The 16,048-nt window shown below is 51.1% G+C and overlaps 1 protein-coding gene across 10 annotated transcripts in view; it reads right to left on the minus strand.

Annotated features, from left to right (window-relative positions):
* The window catches only part of PLXNA4 (plexin A4), a 537,871-nt gene that overhangs the window by 383,773 nt on the left and 138,050 nt on the right, over positions 1–16,048 (minus strand). For all 10 annotated transcript variants that reach the window (XR_004629007.1, XM_034672299.1, XM_034672298.1 and 7 more), the window contains one exon: positions 3,958–5,223. Coding sequence is in view for 9 of the 10 variants with exons in the window: in XM_034672303.1 (XP_034528194.1) it covers positions 3,958–5,223 (1,266 nt within the window). In the remaining variant the exon portion in view is untranslated. The remainder of the gene's footprint in view (positions 1–3,957; positions 5,224–16,048) is intronic.

Here is a 16,048-nt window from a genome sequence, read left to right on the forward strand (position 1 = left end):
CCTTCAAAAGAGACCAGAGACAGAGACCATCCCAGGGGTGAGCAGTAGAAACAGAGATTACATCTTGGCATTAACCCTCCTGGATGTGCAGAAGCAAAGGGCCTCAGGTTGGTCTTTAGTCCCCTGAATCCCAAGACAGAATGGCACCCCTGGCTGATGCCTCTAGAACCCTCTTTCTGCCCATGCCCTCCTGAGACCTATAGAGTAATTTTCAGACACTAGACCATTTGTCCTTGGATGCCTGTTTCTCTTCATGCTGGGAAAACCAAGACACAGGAAAAGAATGGCCCAGCAGGCAAACGTGGAAGCTGCTTCCATCTCCCACAAGCACCAGAAAACACCTGGGGCTGCTTCTCCATCCTCTACACCCAACACCCACTCAGAGATTTGTATTTGGCACACATTTACATTCACAGCGACACGTTCCCATGAGGAGGCCACTCCGGGCCCACCTTCCCTTATCTCTGATGTGGGTTCCTCCAGCTTTCCCAATTCACCTGGAATAAAAACAACAGGGAGCTCTCTGGGGGCCTGCAGACCGAGGTTCCAGCCTCACAGTGTGACACTTTTCCCTCGGTCTGGTCATCAGGCCGTGGCCCACCATGTGGTTCCTAAAACGCTCCACGGCAAGGCAGCCCACGCCACACAGATACTCCCTTTCCACGCCGCCTCATCGTCCCGAACACAGGCAGGGTGCAGCTGGGACCTAGTGAGGGGTCAGGGGCCCCAGAGCTCATACTGTTCCCTGCTCTGAGTGCTGAAGGCCTGAGTCCAGGGAAGGAATGGGGATCCCAAGAAATGGGAGGGGCTGGAAGACCCTGAAGAATACCACGGGATGAGCGTCCTGTCCTTAGGGAATGAAGACAACAGGAACACAATAAAAATGAATCACTGGTCAAGAAGTACAAACTTCCAGCTATAAAATCAGTAAGTCCTGGCAATGTAATGTAATGCATGGTGACTACAGAGTGAAGATACTATATTGTTGCTAAGTTGCTAAGAAAATAGATTGTGAAAGTTCTCATCACAGAAAGAGAAAATTGTAACTATGTGTGGTCAACCAGACTTAGTGCGGTGATCACTTTGCAATACGTACAAATATCGAATCGTTACGTTGTACCCCTGAAACCAATATAATGTCATATGTCAGTTAAATCTCAATTTAAAAAATGAGCCACTAATCATACCTTCTCAAACTCTTCAGGTTGTAATTATGATATAGTCCACAGGGTACACCTAGCCTACAAAACACAAGTTTTATAAGTCAACCTACTCGGCCTATGTTTCCCCTCCTCCACTGTCTTACAAATGGAACGCTATGGGACAGAGGCCTTCTGAGATTCTGTCCCACTTCACAGGCCTCCAGGGAATCTTGGCCTCAGAGGCAAAGAGAATTCTGGATTCATCTTGTCCATCCTTGCCTCAAGGCAGGAAGGGGGAAAGGAAAGGAAACCAACAGCCACGTAAATGGGTAGAAGAAAAGCTGGGTTTGCAAACCGTGTGCCCACGAGAGCTCCTCCCCGGGGAGGCCCAGGACTCTGGCCTGGCTGACGGCAGGGGGAGCATGTGTGGTCAGAGCTGGGGCCAAATGAATTGAAGTCAAGGACCTGAGCACTGGAGCAAAGTAATCTAAGCATCGGCCGAATCAAAGGAAACTGATACTTGACATTACAAGCTGGCGTGGCCTTTTATACTGGCTGGGGAGACAGGCCAGCCTGGTGTGGAGTTTCTGGCCTCCTCCTTTCTGCTCTCAGCCCTGAACTTGCCTCGAACTTGAAAGAGCTAATTAAAGCCCAAAGAAAAATCTAAAGCTTGTTATCTGGCTCCGTGACTCCCAGTCCTGGCATTAGCCTGTCTTGCAAAGCTGTCATCCCTCTGTTCTCTCCAAGGCTACCATGCGGCCTTAGGACCTACAGCTCTGCAGACTTCCATGATGAACTTTGCTTTTTGTGTTGTGGCAGGGAGCAAGGGCGGGACAAACTCCTGCCCATGGGCAGCCAGGCTGATCCCTGCAGCTGATTCTACTCCCAAAAGCATCACCCGAAAAGACAGAATTTAAGCGAGTGTTCTATGGAAAAATATCTACAGAAAAAATAGCCAACCCAACTGATCTCAAAAGAACTAGCTATTTCATAAGCATGCAGGATAAACTTGCATTTTCAAACACAAGGCGTGCATGTAGGTGTGCATGCTAGTGGGGTAATTACCTCATCTGTGCACACACATGGCTAGGTGTGCACGTGTGTGCATGCATGTGTGCAAGTGGGATTTTCCTCAAGAGGCAAGCGAGACTTTCCTCAAGTGCTGTGTCTCTCGTTCTTTCCCAAAATATGTGGGCTTGGGCAATTCATTTACCTTGTTGGGCCTCAGAATGAAGGTATAGACCAGAGGGTCTCTAAGGGCCTTCCCCATGCCAGCTTCCTAATGCATCTCCCCCAGAGAGCTGTGCTTGAATGTGTAATGTCCATACACACAGCACAGCACCTGGCCTGTCCTTTATAGCCTGCATTTGGGAGAAACCCATGGCCCCCAAGTTCACAAACCTGTCTCCTCGACTCTACTGAGTGGATCAGCCACCGCCCCAAACCAAAGGCTCCCAAGGTATGTCACCTGCTAGGGTTCAGGTACAGCGGCATCCCCTCCACTCTCTGGCCTGGCCATGATTGTCAACTTATTGCTTCCTTCTCTGGCCCATGGTGCCTCTCCCATTTCCTCAATGACACTAGGGGTCTCTCAGCTTCTCGGGACCTCCAAAATGAAATGGTATCTTTAGTTTCAGCCCAAGCACCTGGAAAACTCACCACTGGAAAATTGCCTGAGCCTAAATGTTAGGGCACCAAAGACCAACCTTGCTGAGTCCCTTCCTTCTCCTCCATTTCCCCTACCCCAACCCCGAGTCCCAATGCCCGCAAGAATGCTCCCCCCCCCAAGCTACCCAGCTGCCAGTGCCCTCTGAGATGTGCTTGGCAAGTAGCCATACTTCGTGAAGGGAAACTTACTTTTAAAGTCAATCAAGATACATTTTCCTAATGTGGAATTTCACCAAAGTTGGACGGGCTGTCAAGAATTGCATCCATGCAAACATACTTCTAGCTGTGTATGAATTCTCCTTTCTTCTCTCTAATTAAGATTGCAGGATAGATTCTTCTAAAACTAGGTTCATGATTTTTTTAAGTGAACAATAGAAAGGGGAAAGGAAGGGACATGGGGTATAGAAGATGCTCATAACTGAGCCTTCTAAGTCACTGGAATCATTTTCAAGATGAACAGAAGTCCAACCACAGCAAGCCGGGCCATGAATGACTTGGGCTGGGAGAGGCAAGAGGCTATGTCCCCTTTTTGCATCTGTGGCCACCCAGCAAGACCCTGGGAAGGCCTCCTAAACCCATCTGTCATTCTCCCCTTCTTCTGGTTTCTGCTTTCATTTTGCCCTTTCCTAAAGATACCCAAGGAATTAAAAACATAACACTCTTAAAGTTCTAGATCTATCCCAAATGTGAATGACTGGCTCCATTACCCCCACTAATAGTTTTATTCCAAGCTCCCAAGAAACTGATTTGCAGGCATGGTCAGTACGAAGGATGGGTACATGTCTTGTACCAGAAGACACGATAATCTAGCCTTAACGATGCCTGGTGCAGATGACATCTCTATAACACAATCCCCGCTTATTCCTAGCATGTCCTCCTATAGCCACGAGCCAGCGTGGAGTAGAGAAAAGTGTCCAGATAGGAAATCTACCTTTCAGCTCCATCTCCGACTCTGATAAGCTCAGTGTCATAGACACAACACAACACATTTGCGCTGGTGCTAATCTGAGTCCAGTGAGACCCAGAGATGGGAGGTATTGTCTCACTTGCAAAATGGGTTGGGTGATTCATGTCCCACGGAAGCCACAGGCTAGGGTGCCCCTGCCACGCCATGCCCTCCCAGCCCACGGGCGATCCCCTGACTCACCGCGCTGCTGCAGGGAATGTCCTTCACCTTGAGCCAGGCTAGGTCTAGTGTACCCTCCCCCCGATAGCAGGACTGCAGTCGCTCCTTAATGCGATCGTTGATCTGCTTCAAGATGAAGATGCACAGGGCCGACTCGTCCAGGGATTTCATTTTCCGCTTCTGGCCCTTGGAGAAGACAGTGAAGAGGAGGTCGTCCTCTGGACGGACTCCGAGGGTCCGGGCGAGCACGGCGCCAGCTTTGGACAGGTAGGCGGCCTGCAGCAGGCGGTACTCCACCCCGCTGCGCTCGCAGCCGATGGGCACCTCCACATAGGAGTTGAAGGCCGTGTCCTCCTTGCAAAGCCTCACGAGCTTGGATGTATAGACCTGTTCCTTCGTGGTGGAGCCTGGCGGAGACACCATCTCAGGCTGAAGGGTCAAAAAGTAGACAAAATTGCCACTGCTGAAGCCATAGACATAGTAGATATCAAAGTCGGGGATGACGGTGAAGGTGTCCGAAGGAATCTTAATCATCGAGGCCACAAACTCATCGTGGAAGACATAAGCGAACATGCCGTCCGCCTCGGAGTTCTTGGTCAGCTTCCGGCTGGAGATGGTGGGGAAGTACTCTGGCTTCCCATCCACTGCTGTGGCGATGAAGAGCTTATCGTCCAGGTTGCTGTAGGAGACAATCACGCCAAAGACGGAGCCGCTCTCGTTGACTCCCGACAGGTAGTGTTCCTTCTTGTGAAAAGGCTCCCCCAGCTTGAAGAGGTCCTCGAGCCTGAGGAGCTTGCAGATGCCTTGGTACAGGCTCCCACAGGCAATGAGCCTGTTCTCCTTGTAGTCTATCAGGAGCATCTTGTTGACGTTGTTGGTGGTGGTCAGGGGCTCGTTGCACGTCTGGACGATGCGGGGTGGGTAACACTTGGGGTTGTCCTCATCCGGCCCTGTCTGGTGGGTCACCAAGACCTTCAGGTCACTGGAGAGCTTGTAGATCCGGTTGACGGCCCCCAAGTAAATGTGCCCTGTCCTCTCGTCCACCACCAGGTGGTTGAAACCCTCGGCTGGCTCCCCACGGAACGTGACAAAAGACCGCTTCGGGGATGGCGCAGGGGGCTGCCGGGGCAGCAGAGTGGAGGAGCCCATCCCTACCATCAGGAGATGGGAGAGGAGGCAAGTCCAGTTCCAAGGCATGGCTTTCATCTCAGAAACAGGTCCTCGCGGCACAGCAGCACTCGGCACAAGGGTCCCCTCGGAGGCCCAGGACTCAGGAGTAGAGGCTCCCTATGGGGGAAAGCAAGGATGTGATATTGGACAACAATGATTGTGGCTTAGTTTCACCCCACAGCTTGTGGGGCTGGACCCCGAAAGTCCTTTGCACATGCTGAGACAGAGAACCGCACTGGAGACGCTAAAGGCCAACGGACTCTGCCCCCATGCGTGTAGGGGACAGTCAGGGCTGGCTGGCTGCCGTGCCTGGAGGGCAACCTCAACAATAACAATAACGGTAATAATAATGATAATAGTGGCGACGATGATGAAGATGAAGAGCAGCCCCTGGCTGCCCAATGCCTGGCTCTGGGACAGTCATTGCCCAGCACCTTCCAGTGACTGATTTTACCTTACAAACCTTTCAGCGTTGGGTGCCTTCCACCTGCCCCTCCACATCCACTCTCCGGCCTTCTCTGTGCCCGGGAGGCTGACTGGGTGGACTGTACATGTTCAGGGCGCCTGCCCTCAGGCCTAGTGAGGTGCAGCCAGTCGGGAGTATCAGCAGAAGGTGGGCAGGAGGATGGGGGTGGGCTGCGGGCACCGGCTGCCACCCTCACCCCCAGGGCTCAGTGGCCCTAGGCATGCCTCCCCACACTGCCTCTCTGTCCCCAGGTTCTGTGAACTGCCTCCTGCCCACCCCCACTTGGTCTAGAGGAGGTGGGGGGCCTCCCTGTTCCTACCCCCAAATACTGCTCTGCCTCTTAAGAAGCCACACCTTTGTGACGAGTTCCTATATTCACCTTTGCACAAATAACCGGATTTGCGGGTGCTGTCTCCTGCTGGGACCCTGACTCCTAGTCCTCTGAAGTAAGCAGTATTGCTGTCCCTACCATGCAGCTTAGGGAAGCGATACAACTTGCACAGCTCTAAGTGGTAGAGGCGGATTCAAACCCAGGTGTGCAAGTTGACAGTGGGTTCTCATTCTTCACTGCTAATCCATCTCAGTTTACCCCAGCCTGGAGCAGGTGGGGACAGACACCAGCTGCTGTCTATGGGTAGCAGAAGAGTTCGGACAACCCTTTCTCGGGGGCTACGGGGTATAGCCCCAGCCCTCTGGGTCTATACCCACACATCTTCTTTGCACCTCCCCACTGCCAAACAGTGCATGAGGCCGATCCTGGATCCCTCTGCAGCATCCTGGATCCCTCTGCAGCACAGCAGCGACCAGGTCCTCTGGGTACGCTGCCCAGCTCTGAGCCCTGGTGTCATTTTAATGAGGCAGATCTTGGCTGCCTCCCCTATTGGGCCTCCTCTGAGAGGTTTTCATTAAAGGGAGAGAACAAACGGTTTGAGAAGTGGTCCTGTAAATAAATAAATAAATAAATAACTCCCCATGGGACAAAACAGCACTCGGTCCTAACGGTCTCATTTATTTCTATTCAAGAGGATGGCTTCATAGTTCTTCCAGTTTGAGAGAAATCAGGGCAGGAATGGCCTACATCTTATTTGGGGGCATCTCAGCTTTGTGAAATTTCTCTTGTTCACCACTATATCCTGGATAACGGGGTGGTGGGAAAACGTAGACCACAGAGCAAGAGAACCCCCCACAGGGAGAGTGCAAGTTTCCTTGAAGGCCGAAAGAAGAAAGAAGAAAGTCAAGACTCAACGCCGCCAGCTAAAATCTTGACAGAAACCCCAGGTCTTCTCAAGGGCACATCAGAGGAGGAGGACTGGTTGCATAGCCACAGCCCAGAACAGTCTTGCCAGCCCCGGGCCTTCGTTCACTCCCCCACATGACGGATATTGGCCCAGGGCACACTCAAAACATGCAAAATGCTGCTGGATCCCAGGACAGCCAAGGCTACTGGGGCCCTGCAAGAACTTAGGGTCAGGTTGGGTAGATGTCACCAGGACCTAACTTATGCAGACAGTGAAACGCTATGCGACAGACAGTAGAATGCTCCAGGAAGTCCCATGAGGAATGCTGACTTCTAGCTTGGGGTGAGGGAGCAATGAGAAGGCTGTGGGATGGCATGTGGGTCTGGCTGTGAACTAAGGGAGGACGCGCAAAGCCAGAAGAGAAGGGCCTCCTTGGGGAGGGGTCAGCATCACAAAAGCCTATCAAATGGCATGCACACCAGGGAGAGTCTGTCTGGAGAGCAGGGTCAGGTAGGAGACTGGGCTAGAAGAGAAGCCCCGAGCCTTGTCAGGATATGCCTGCGAGTTGGAGACTATAAACTGCATGGTATTGAGGAGAGATGCTTATAGGAAAAGAATACAAGCCCCCAGAGAGGGGCCCCCACCCTTCCATCAACTTAGCCTCTGCAGGGGGACTGGAGTTTGGGGCTGAGGGCTGTGGGCTCCGAGGGGGCAGGGAGGCCCGCTGTGCTCACTGGTGAGTCCACAGTGCCAGGCTCATGCCCAACATACAGCCATGACTCAAGAGCTGCTTTCTGGTGGGCAGAGAGAGGGGCTGGAAGCAAGGAGGAATGTCATCTGCTGTACCGGGGCCCCACGTTCGAGCCTGTGCACTGACCCCCTTGCCTGATCAGCACGGCCGTCCCCTGGGCTCGGGGTGTTTTCACCTGCTACTCCGGTGAGGAAACTGTAGCCCTCTATAGGGCATGGGGCTAATAAGTGGCAGAGTTGGGGTTGAAACCCAGGTCTGTATCAAATCGCAAAACCCACAGTCTTTCTAGAGACACATAATTCTAGAGTCTAGAATATATAGCACATGGAAGCCCTTTTTAACCCATGTAAGTCCCCAAACAGAAAATCCCCAGGATCTTACCCAGTAACACCCCCACCAGCTCTGTAGGTGGGAGCTGAGCCCCTGGGACCCACAGGGCATAACCTGGCAGATAACATCTATCAGGTGGGCACCACTATTCACCTCTAAAAGCATTCATGACAGAAAGCACCTGGCACAGGGCCCTCAGCCTGGCAAGCAGCAAGTACTTATTAAATGATAGTTGTTGTTCTTGTTGACAAGACTGAGATGAGATGAACAGGGTTAGGATTATGATAACAAGATGGTACCTGATGGCACCATCTCAGTTGGAGTTATGAGGACTCAGGATGGCTCATCTTGAACTGCCTGTGCAAATCCAAGTATCAGAGAAGAATCTAGAAGTTTTTCATCTGAAAGAGACAGTCCAGGGTAAAGATTTCTGACCTGTCATTTTAAAGACAAGTTGTGATCCAGAGACGTTAAACCATTTGCAGAAGGTCACATAGTGAGCTGAAGTTGGGGGCAGCATGAAGCTCAGTTCTCTGGACTCCCAGTCCAGTGCTCTTTCCACCACCTGCAGCCTGTCTTCCAACTTTGTCTGAACTCAGTTCGGCACCTGCTCTCTGGCCTTTGTCTGGAGGAGCTTGCTTTTTGGGTGCCATATGCTCTGCTGGCTAACACAGCCCTCTGAACACTGCTGCCAAGAACCAAATTCCAGCAGGGCTGGTAATCCTCATTCCAGACAGGCAGGGGCCGGTCAGGGCTCAGTCACCAACTCTCTGGAGGGAACTTGCAGCAGTCCCCATATAGGAACCTGCCAGGCACTGGGGGAAGTGTGCCTGCCACACCCCCACCTTTACTGTACACACTCAGGGACCCACACGCCAATCAACAGTTCTCCAGTTTGCAAGAAGGGAGGCAAGGAAGGCTGTAATTATGAATTTATTGAGCAAAAAAGGTGCCAGGGCTCTTTCTCCATCTTCTATTAGACACTGAAATGAGACACAGCTACGCATCTCAAACACTTTATCACCCTCATCTGGGGATGGTGAAATTACTGCGCCCGGAGAGGGGGGCACCCACAGAAAACAATAGCGTGTGATGGGAATAACCAGACTCGCATTTTACATACCAGAGAAGGACTGATTAGAAAACAAGTAACAGAGAAATGGGAGAGAAAGGGGAACAAGCAAGGGTGTGAGCTCCAGCTTGCCTCTGCAGGGTGTGACTCAATCATAGTGCCCCTCCCCCCAGCTCCAAAGGCACAAATGGGCAGAGCTGCCGGCCCCCTGCACCCCCCCCTGCCCCTGGACTGCCTGAGGCTGCTCTGTCCCCATAGGCTGGCCTGCCAGGGCAGCTCCATTCCAGGACATCTGTCGTCCTAAGGTGGTGACCCAACCTAGGAAACCCTGCTCCCAATTCTAGGTCCTGCCCACCATGTCTTGTCCTGGTCATCGATTAGCTGGTTTTAAAACAGAGTTTTGGAGGTAGCATTCAGCCCATCTCTGATTCTTGAAGGCAAGGGAGGTGCCTGAGTCACCCCACGATCGCCCCAAAGGCCTCTCTGAACTAACGGGGGAGGGCAAGGAGCAGAAGGCCGGAGAACTGAGAGGCTCTGAATTGAACCCAAACACACTGCGCTTTTCCCTTCTTTGAAATCAGATTTTGATTTTGAATGATCTCAGGGGAGATGGGACTCCTTTTTGGAAGCTGATCATCTTTTTGATTAAAGAAATTGGGGCTGTCTTTGTTTTATGTGGCAAGTGTTGAAGAGCTCAACTCATTTTCATGAAATAGCAGCATCCTCTCAGATACCTGAGTGGTAGAGAAGAAAGTTATTACAGACTGGTTTCAAACGGCAATTACCTCACGAGATCACTTTGGAGTTTACAAAATGCTTTCATGCACATTACCTTGTTCTGATTTTATTGCTCACAATAACCCTATTAGGTAGGTAAGTATGGGACTTTACAAATAGGGAAACTGGGGCAAGAGCAGGTACAGGTCTGGGCTGAGGTAACACCAAGTCATGCTGGGACTCGGAAAGACCTTCGCTATGGGATGATAGAACATTCTGAAGACATATTCTAGGATGGTGTTTCAAAAGACCATCTCTACCAGATATCATAAATCCAGAAACCAACTGAGTGGGTCACACGTGCTTTTTTATGAATAAAATAGAGGAGAAAAATAAGATTATGTCACATTGAGGAAGGATAACCACGATTTAGTGTGACTTTTGTTTCAGTGCTATATATGTATGCATTGAATATGATGTAAATGTATTTCTTAACATTAGCCGATGTGATGGTTAATTTTATATATCAACTTGGCTGGGCTATGGTGCCCAGATATGCGGAAAAACATTATTCTGGATGTCTCCGTGAGGATGTTTTCAGATGAAATTAATATTTAAATCAGTGGACTTGGGGTGAAACAGACTCCCCCCCATAAGGTGGCCCTCCAAACAGCTAAAGACTGACCTCCCTGAGCAAGAGGGAATTCTGCCAGCAGACAGCCGTTGGCTTTCTGTTGAGTCTCCCGTCTGTGGGCCCACATGGCTCTCCTCTGAGCCCCTAGTTTGCGGGCCTACCCTTGCAGCTTTTGGAGCCTCCGTAATTGTATGACCTAATTCCTTACAATGAATCTCTCTCTCTCTCTCTACACACACACACACACACACACACACACACACACACACACACACAGAGTTTCTGTTTCTCTGGAGAATGCTAATATAGTCATGATCAACAAAATCTCTAGAAGACATCTTTTATTTTGCTACAATTCATTTATCCTCTAGGGAGCCACCTCTTCACCCTCTCTCAGCCCAAAAGCTTCTGCAGGAATGGCCTCCACCCCTAGTTCAAGGGAGAGCACATGACTTGAATCCAAACCAATCAATACAGAGCTGCTGGAGGGGGTGGGGGCGGGGGGAATGTCGCAGTGATTGGTTCAGGGATGGATACCTGGTTAGGTCAGAATCTCTGCGAGGCCACAGGCTTTGGACGAGACTGCTGAGGAAGAAGTTCTAGGTCTTCCATCGAAGTGACCTTGAAGAGGTATGTACCTGAGAACTGTGGGCACCATCCTATAACCAGGGGAGGTGCAAGGGGCAGGGGAGACTGAAGAGAATGAAACCAAAGCACTGAGGAGAGCAGAGCTGAGCAAGAAAATGGAAATTACGGATCCCGGGTTCTGGTGACATCACACAGATGACTAGATCAAGTGTGCTGAAGCCAGCTCTATGCTTATACTTTCCAGTTACATGGGCCAAAAATTCCCCTTTTGCAGAAGCTAGTGTGGGTTCTGGAATTTGTTAATGAAAGAATCCTAACCCATACACAGAAAAATCCAGCCTTCTCACCAAAAGACTAAAGTGTCTCTCACCCCTTCCACTTTAATAGACTTCTTTCACAGGGAAAAGTAAGCATGCCAAAGAGATCTCCACGTGCCACCGGCCACAGAGATAATGTAGAATTTTGCAAATAGTGGGGCTTTATCTCAGGTAAGATTTGGGTGTGTGACGGTGTGTGTACGTGTATGTGTGTGCTGAGTTTCAGAATCCAACACAACGTTCCTCAGTCTGCTGCGTGTCTGCTTTGAGGGCTGTGCTGGCAGGTCTCTTGGAGTGTTCGCCACCTGTCCTTGCCTCTGTATCTTCTGCTTGGTGGTTTACACTCCTCAGGATCCCCACCCCTCAGCACTGCCTCACCTAGGATCTCATCTCCAAAGAAGCCATCTCTGACCCTGCCTCTGATGTAGGATGCCCCTATGATGTTAGTAGAGGAACCAGTGCCCCCCAGAGTCTCGCATTTTACAAACTATGTTGTATTTGTCCATTGATGCTGTCCCCTCACTAAAAATGTGAGCTCCTGGAGGTCAGAAATTATGTATTTTTCACCACTATTCCCTCCAGTTCCAAGACCAGAGCCTGATACATAGCAGGTATGTAATAAATGTTTGAGATCACATGAATGAATGGATGAATAAATGAATGATGAATGAACAAATGAATGACTACCTCCCCGCAGTGTGTCTGTGATGGCAGCGGGAACTACCTACAGCTGAAGTACGAAGCAAATTTTAGTGCTGCGCCCCTTGCTCCAACAGTGACCAAACTCAAATGCTGGTTTTGCCCTGCTCTGATCCAATGCTTCTAACTACTTAAAATACTCAGTCCTGTCTGCTGAAAGCATGACTTCAAATGCATCAGAGAAACTATATCTTTCATACAGGATCTGCACAGTACCCCCTTGGGGTGCCTGGGTGGCTCAGTTAGTAAAGCATCTGACTCTGGATTTTGGCTCAGGTCATGATCTCAGAGTCATAAGAGTGTGGGGCTCCGTGTTCAGTGGGGAGTCTGCTTGAGATTCTCTCTCTTCCTCTCCCTTTAGTCCTCCCCCAGCCCGATGTTTGCTCTCTCTCTCTCTCTCTCTCTCAAATAAATCAATAAATCTTTAAAAAAGAAAAAGAAGAAGAGGAAGAAGGAGAAGGAGAAGATGACGACGACAGTACCTCTGCCCTCTGGTGGCTGAAGGTCTCCTACCAGACCCTCCAGCTGTCCCCCATCGAGGTCATTTCCGGTCACTGGTAAGCTCTGCTGAGCTCCATTGGCCAACCCCTCCCAGAAGCCAGGAAACTCGGGGCACCTGGGTGGCTCAGTCATTAAGTGTCTGCCTTCGGCTCAGGGCGTGATCCCAGAGTCCTGGGATCAAGCCCCATATTGGGCTCCTCCGCTGGGCGCCTGCTTCTTCTTCTCCCACTAGCCCTGCTTGTGTTCCCTCTCTCGCTGGCTGTCTCTCTCTCTGTCAAATAAATAAATAAATCTTAAAAAAAAAAAAAAAGAAGCCAGGAAACTCATTCCCTCTAGCCTCCTCTACGGTGCCACACTAGACATGATTCATCTCTTGTTCAGGCAAGGCTGGAGGACAGGAAGCTAATGATCCACCAAAAATGTGTGCTTCCCCATCCATGCAGCCGATGGTGTGAGGCTGTTGGTAAGAGGTGGCCACCAGCTATGGCCCACCTTTTCCAGCCTCTACATTTTCACATAGTATCCAGGTGTGACCCTGTGAATAGTGAAAAGTGTCATGGCTCCACCTACACACCAAAGCAGTTAAGAAATAGTTATGTCTTCCCTACAGAGCCTTTCACCAGTTGGATAAAAAGATTCTGAGGCTCTACAGGGGGAAGGACCCTCCCATCAAGGCAAGAAAAAAGCCATTACTGGAACAAGGCTCTGAAATGGTGGATCTGATCCTTGTAGTACATGAGGCTGCCCCTAGGGGGCATCGCCTTTAGGTGCCAGCCACCCCCCCACCACCACCTTGTTCCCAAAGCCAGATTGCAAGTAGCCACGTCTAGACGGTACAAGGGGACCACGCCAATGTCTATAAGGCAGAAAAATCTTCATGTTCCTCAGGGGTCCTTCCAAAGTTTGAGGACTAGGGAGGCGCTACGTGCATGCAGCTGAGGGCAGGGAGGGGAACTGGGGACACAGCGCAGGTCTCCTTTCTATTTAATTCAAGAAACACTAGACATCCAAATTAGCAAAACAGACAAGTGCCTTTAGATTCCTACTCTAGTTTGTAATCTATGCACTCAGGAGAACATCCTCAGTAAGTAACCAGTATTTTTTTCCTGCCTGCTTTTCTCATGTTAGACTCTTGGTTTCTAGAAGGGGAGGCATGATTTGTTATTTTATTTTCCTGGAGAATTATGATTTGCATGTGACATCTGTGGTCTGGTCGTGCAGTGGCTGCCCCCTGAAGCCTGTGATGGGCGTGCAGCCCCCTGTGCTTCGCTGCTGCCCCTCCTCCTCATGGCTGTCGCAGAAATGAGTGCCACATTCATAAAAGGAAAAGTGCCCGAGGGTGGGAATGTCGCAGTGCAATCCATCACTACCGCTAGGGGGGAAAAATCAAGTCAAAGCAACTGCCATCCCAAGAGAAGGTCACAGCACTGTCATTGGACAGTCATATGTGCACAGGGGACTCCAAAAGGTCAGCGTGGCCATAACCCAGCACAAAACCAGAATGCAGCAACAGCTAGGGCAGGTTGTGAGCCCAGGAGTCAATCCCTCCAGTCTGCTTTCCCTCTGCTCTGCTTCTGTTCTTTGGAGCAATGAGAAATGTGACATTGGCGGCTGGGGGGAGGGCTGGAGAAGTGTATAAGGGATGGGGAAGAGGGAGTAATGGGGAGCCAGGCACAGACGTGGAATCCCTGTGCCTCCAGGCAACCAGCCCTGGTCCCCAGGAAACTCAGCATCAAGCTCAGCTGCTCAGGGCTCTCTTAATCCTCACTTCCCAGTTTATTAAGGGGGGCTGGGGAAACATGATTACCATGGACAGAGCCTTTGGAACCAGCCTAGAAGAAGCCTCTGCAGGAGGGTGAGTCTGTGAGCCGCCCCCATTCAGAGATTAGGTCGTCCCTGGACCCCTGAGGCCCCCATCTATGGTTTCCCCTCCCCCAGACCTCCCTGTCCTTGGCCTCGAGGGAGCCCCCCAGGGACAGAACCACCTTTCCCTGGCCAAGTCTGCCGTGTTCCCAGCAGAGCTGAGCCGGAGCTTCAGCGAGCCCAGGCAGCCCAAGATGGAACTCTATTATTACACCGCAGCAGCCCTTTATATTCCAGGCACTGTGCTCTGGGTGGGGGAGTCGCTAAGCAATGACTCTCTTTACTCCAAGTCTGGCTGTGAGGCTTTAAAAACACAACATTCTCAAAAGCAGCCTGAGCTGGGAAGACAGAATCATAAACTCTCCAGTGTCTTGTTTAAAGAAACAGGCCAGCCAGGAATTTGGGGAGAGATGCCCCAGCTGGACTTGGCATCAGTGTGGTCACTCTGTCCCCTCCAACCCTGGGCCCGGCCCATGAGGAATGCCCTTTCTGGGGGGCCTGGCTCCCAGTACTCTGAGGGTCCCCAATGCGTCTGGATGTACAGGAACGGAGGGACATCATGAGAAGGTGCTCAAGACACCCCAAAGTGGTGGAAACGGGAGTGTCTGCTGGCACTTTTGCTGCCTGAGACCTGGGTGGACACTCAGGTCACAGAAAAGGGGCTAGGGATCCATGACACGCTGGGGACAGTCATTGCACCATGTAGCCCCTCTCATGCATGTGGCCTGGGGAGAAGTAGATTGAAGGCTGGCCTAGCTGACTGATTTTCATCTGGAAGGGAGGCTGCTACAGTTCTTCCAGCCACTTTCCCCTTAGCCTTGCCATCGTCTCTGCCTGGACTCCCAGCCTGGCTGCAGTAAGCAAAACCACGATGCCTGGCTTCACCCCGACGAGCTCCTCCGCTCCAGACCCTCCTCTCCTCTCACGGTCAGGGGAAGAAGCGGGATTTCCTTAGCCCACAGTGGTGCACAGTTGATGTGTCAGCCAAAGTCACCCAGAAAAGCCTCCTTTCTCCACATCACCACAGCAAGGAGGCTACACAAGTCAGGAATGGCCATCCTAAATGGTCACTGTCCTACTGCCCTTCTTCCTTAAGGCCTTAGTTTCTCCATCTGTAAAATGGCGTTTCTGGAAATAGGTTGATGAGGCAAGAGAGATCACCGAGTTTCTTCTTGGGCTGAATCTAGGAGAAGTGAGAGTAAGGCATTTAGGCCTCTGGGAATGCAGGCCACCGCTGATGCTGCGAGGGTTCCGCCAATGGCGCATGCGGCAGAGACACATAATGGCACTGATTACAATACCCTGGAGGGTGGGGGGGTTGACTGGAAAACAGACCGCTGGCACTGAAGTTTCTCTTTTGAGGATCTTTGCATCTTTGCACTCATTGGCTTTGTAGCAGCTTAAATCTAAATTGCGGGGTGCCTTGGGAGAGCCTGCCATGGTCAGATTCCACAGCCTGCCCCCACCAAGGATGGGGGGCACTCATCTGTCAGGTGGGCCTCAATCACCCTCCTTGAGCCTATTTTGTCTCTCATGATAAGGAAGGCTGGAGTGGGATGCACTTGTCAGCTTAGGGTCTGGCCCATTGCACCGAGCCAGCTCCAAGTGAGGAAGCTAACCCTTCAGGGGAAGGGCCTTCACTTCTTCTGGCTTCTGGGGACCCCCACCCACAACAGCTCTCTGAGGAGTCAGCAGGAGTCCTCTAGGCTCTGAAGCTCCCCCACCCCAACCCAAGGGCTTAACTTGCACCTGTGACAGAGTGATAG

This window comes from Ailuropoda melanoleuca, chromosome 1 (assembly GCF_002007445.2).
Source record: "Ailuropoda melanoleuca isolate Jingjing chromosome 1, ASM200744v2, whole genome shotgun sequence".
In the NCBI taxonomy this organism is placed as follows: Eukaryota; Metazoa; Chordata; class Mammalia; order Carnivora; family Ursidae; genus Ailuropoda; species Ailuropoda melanoleuca.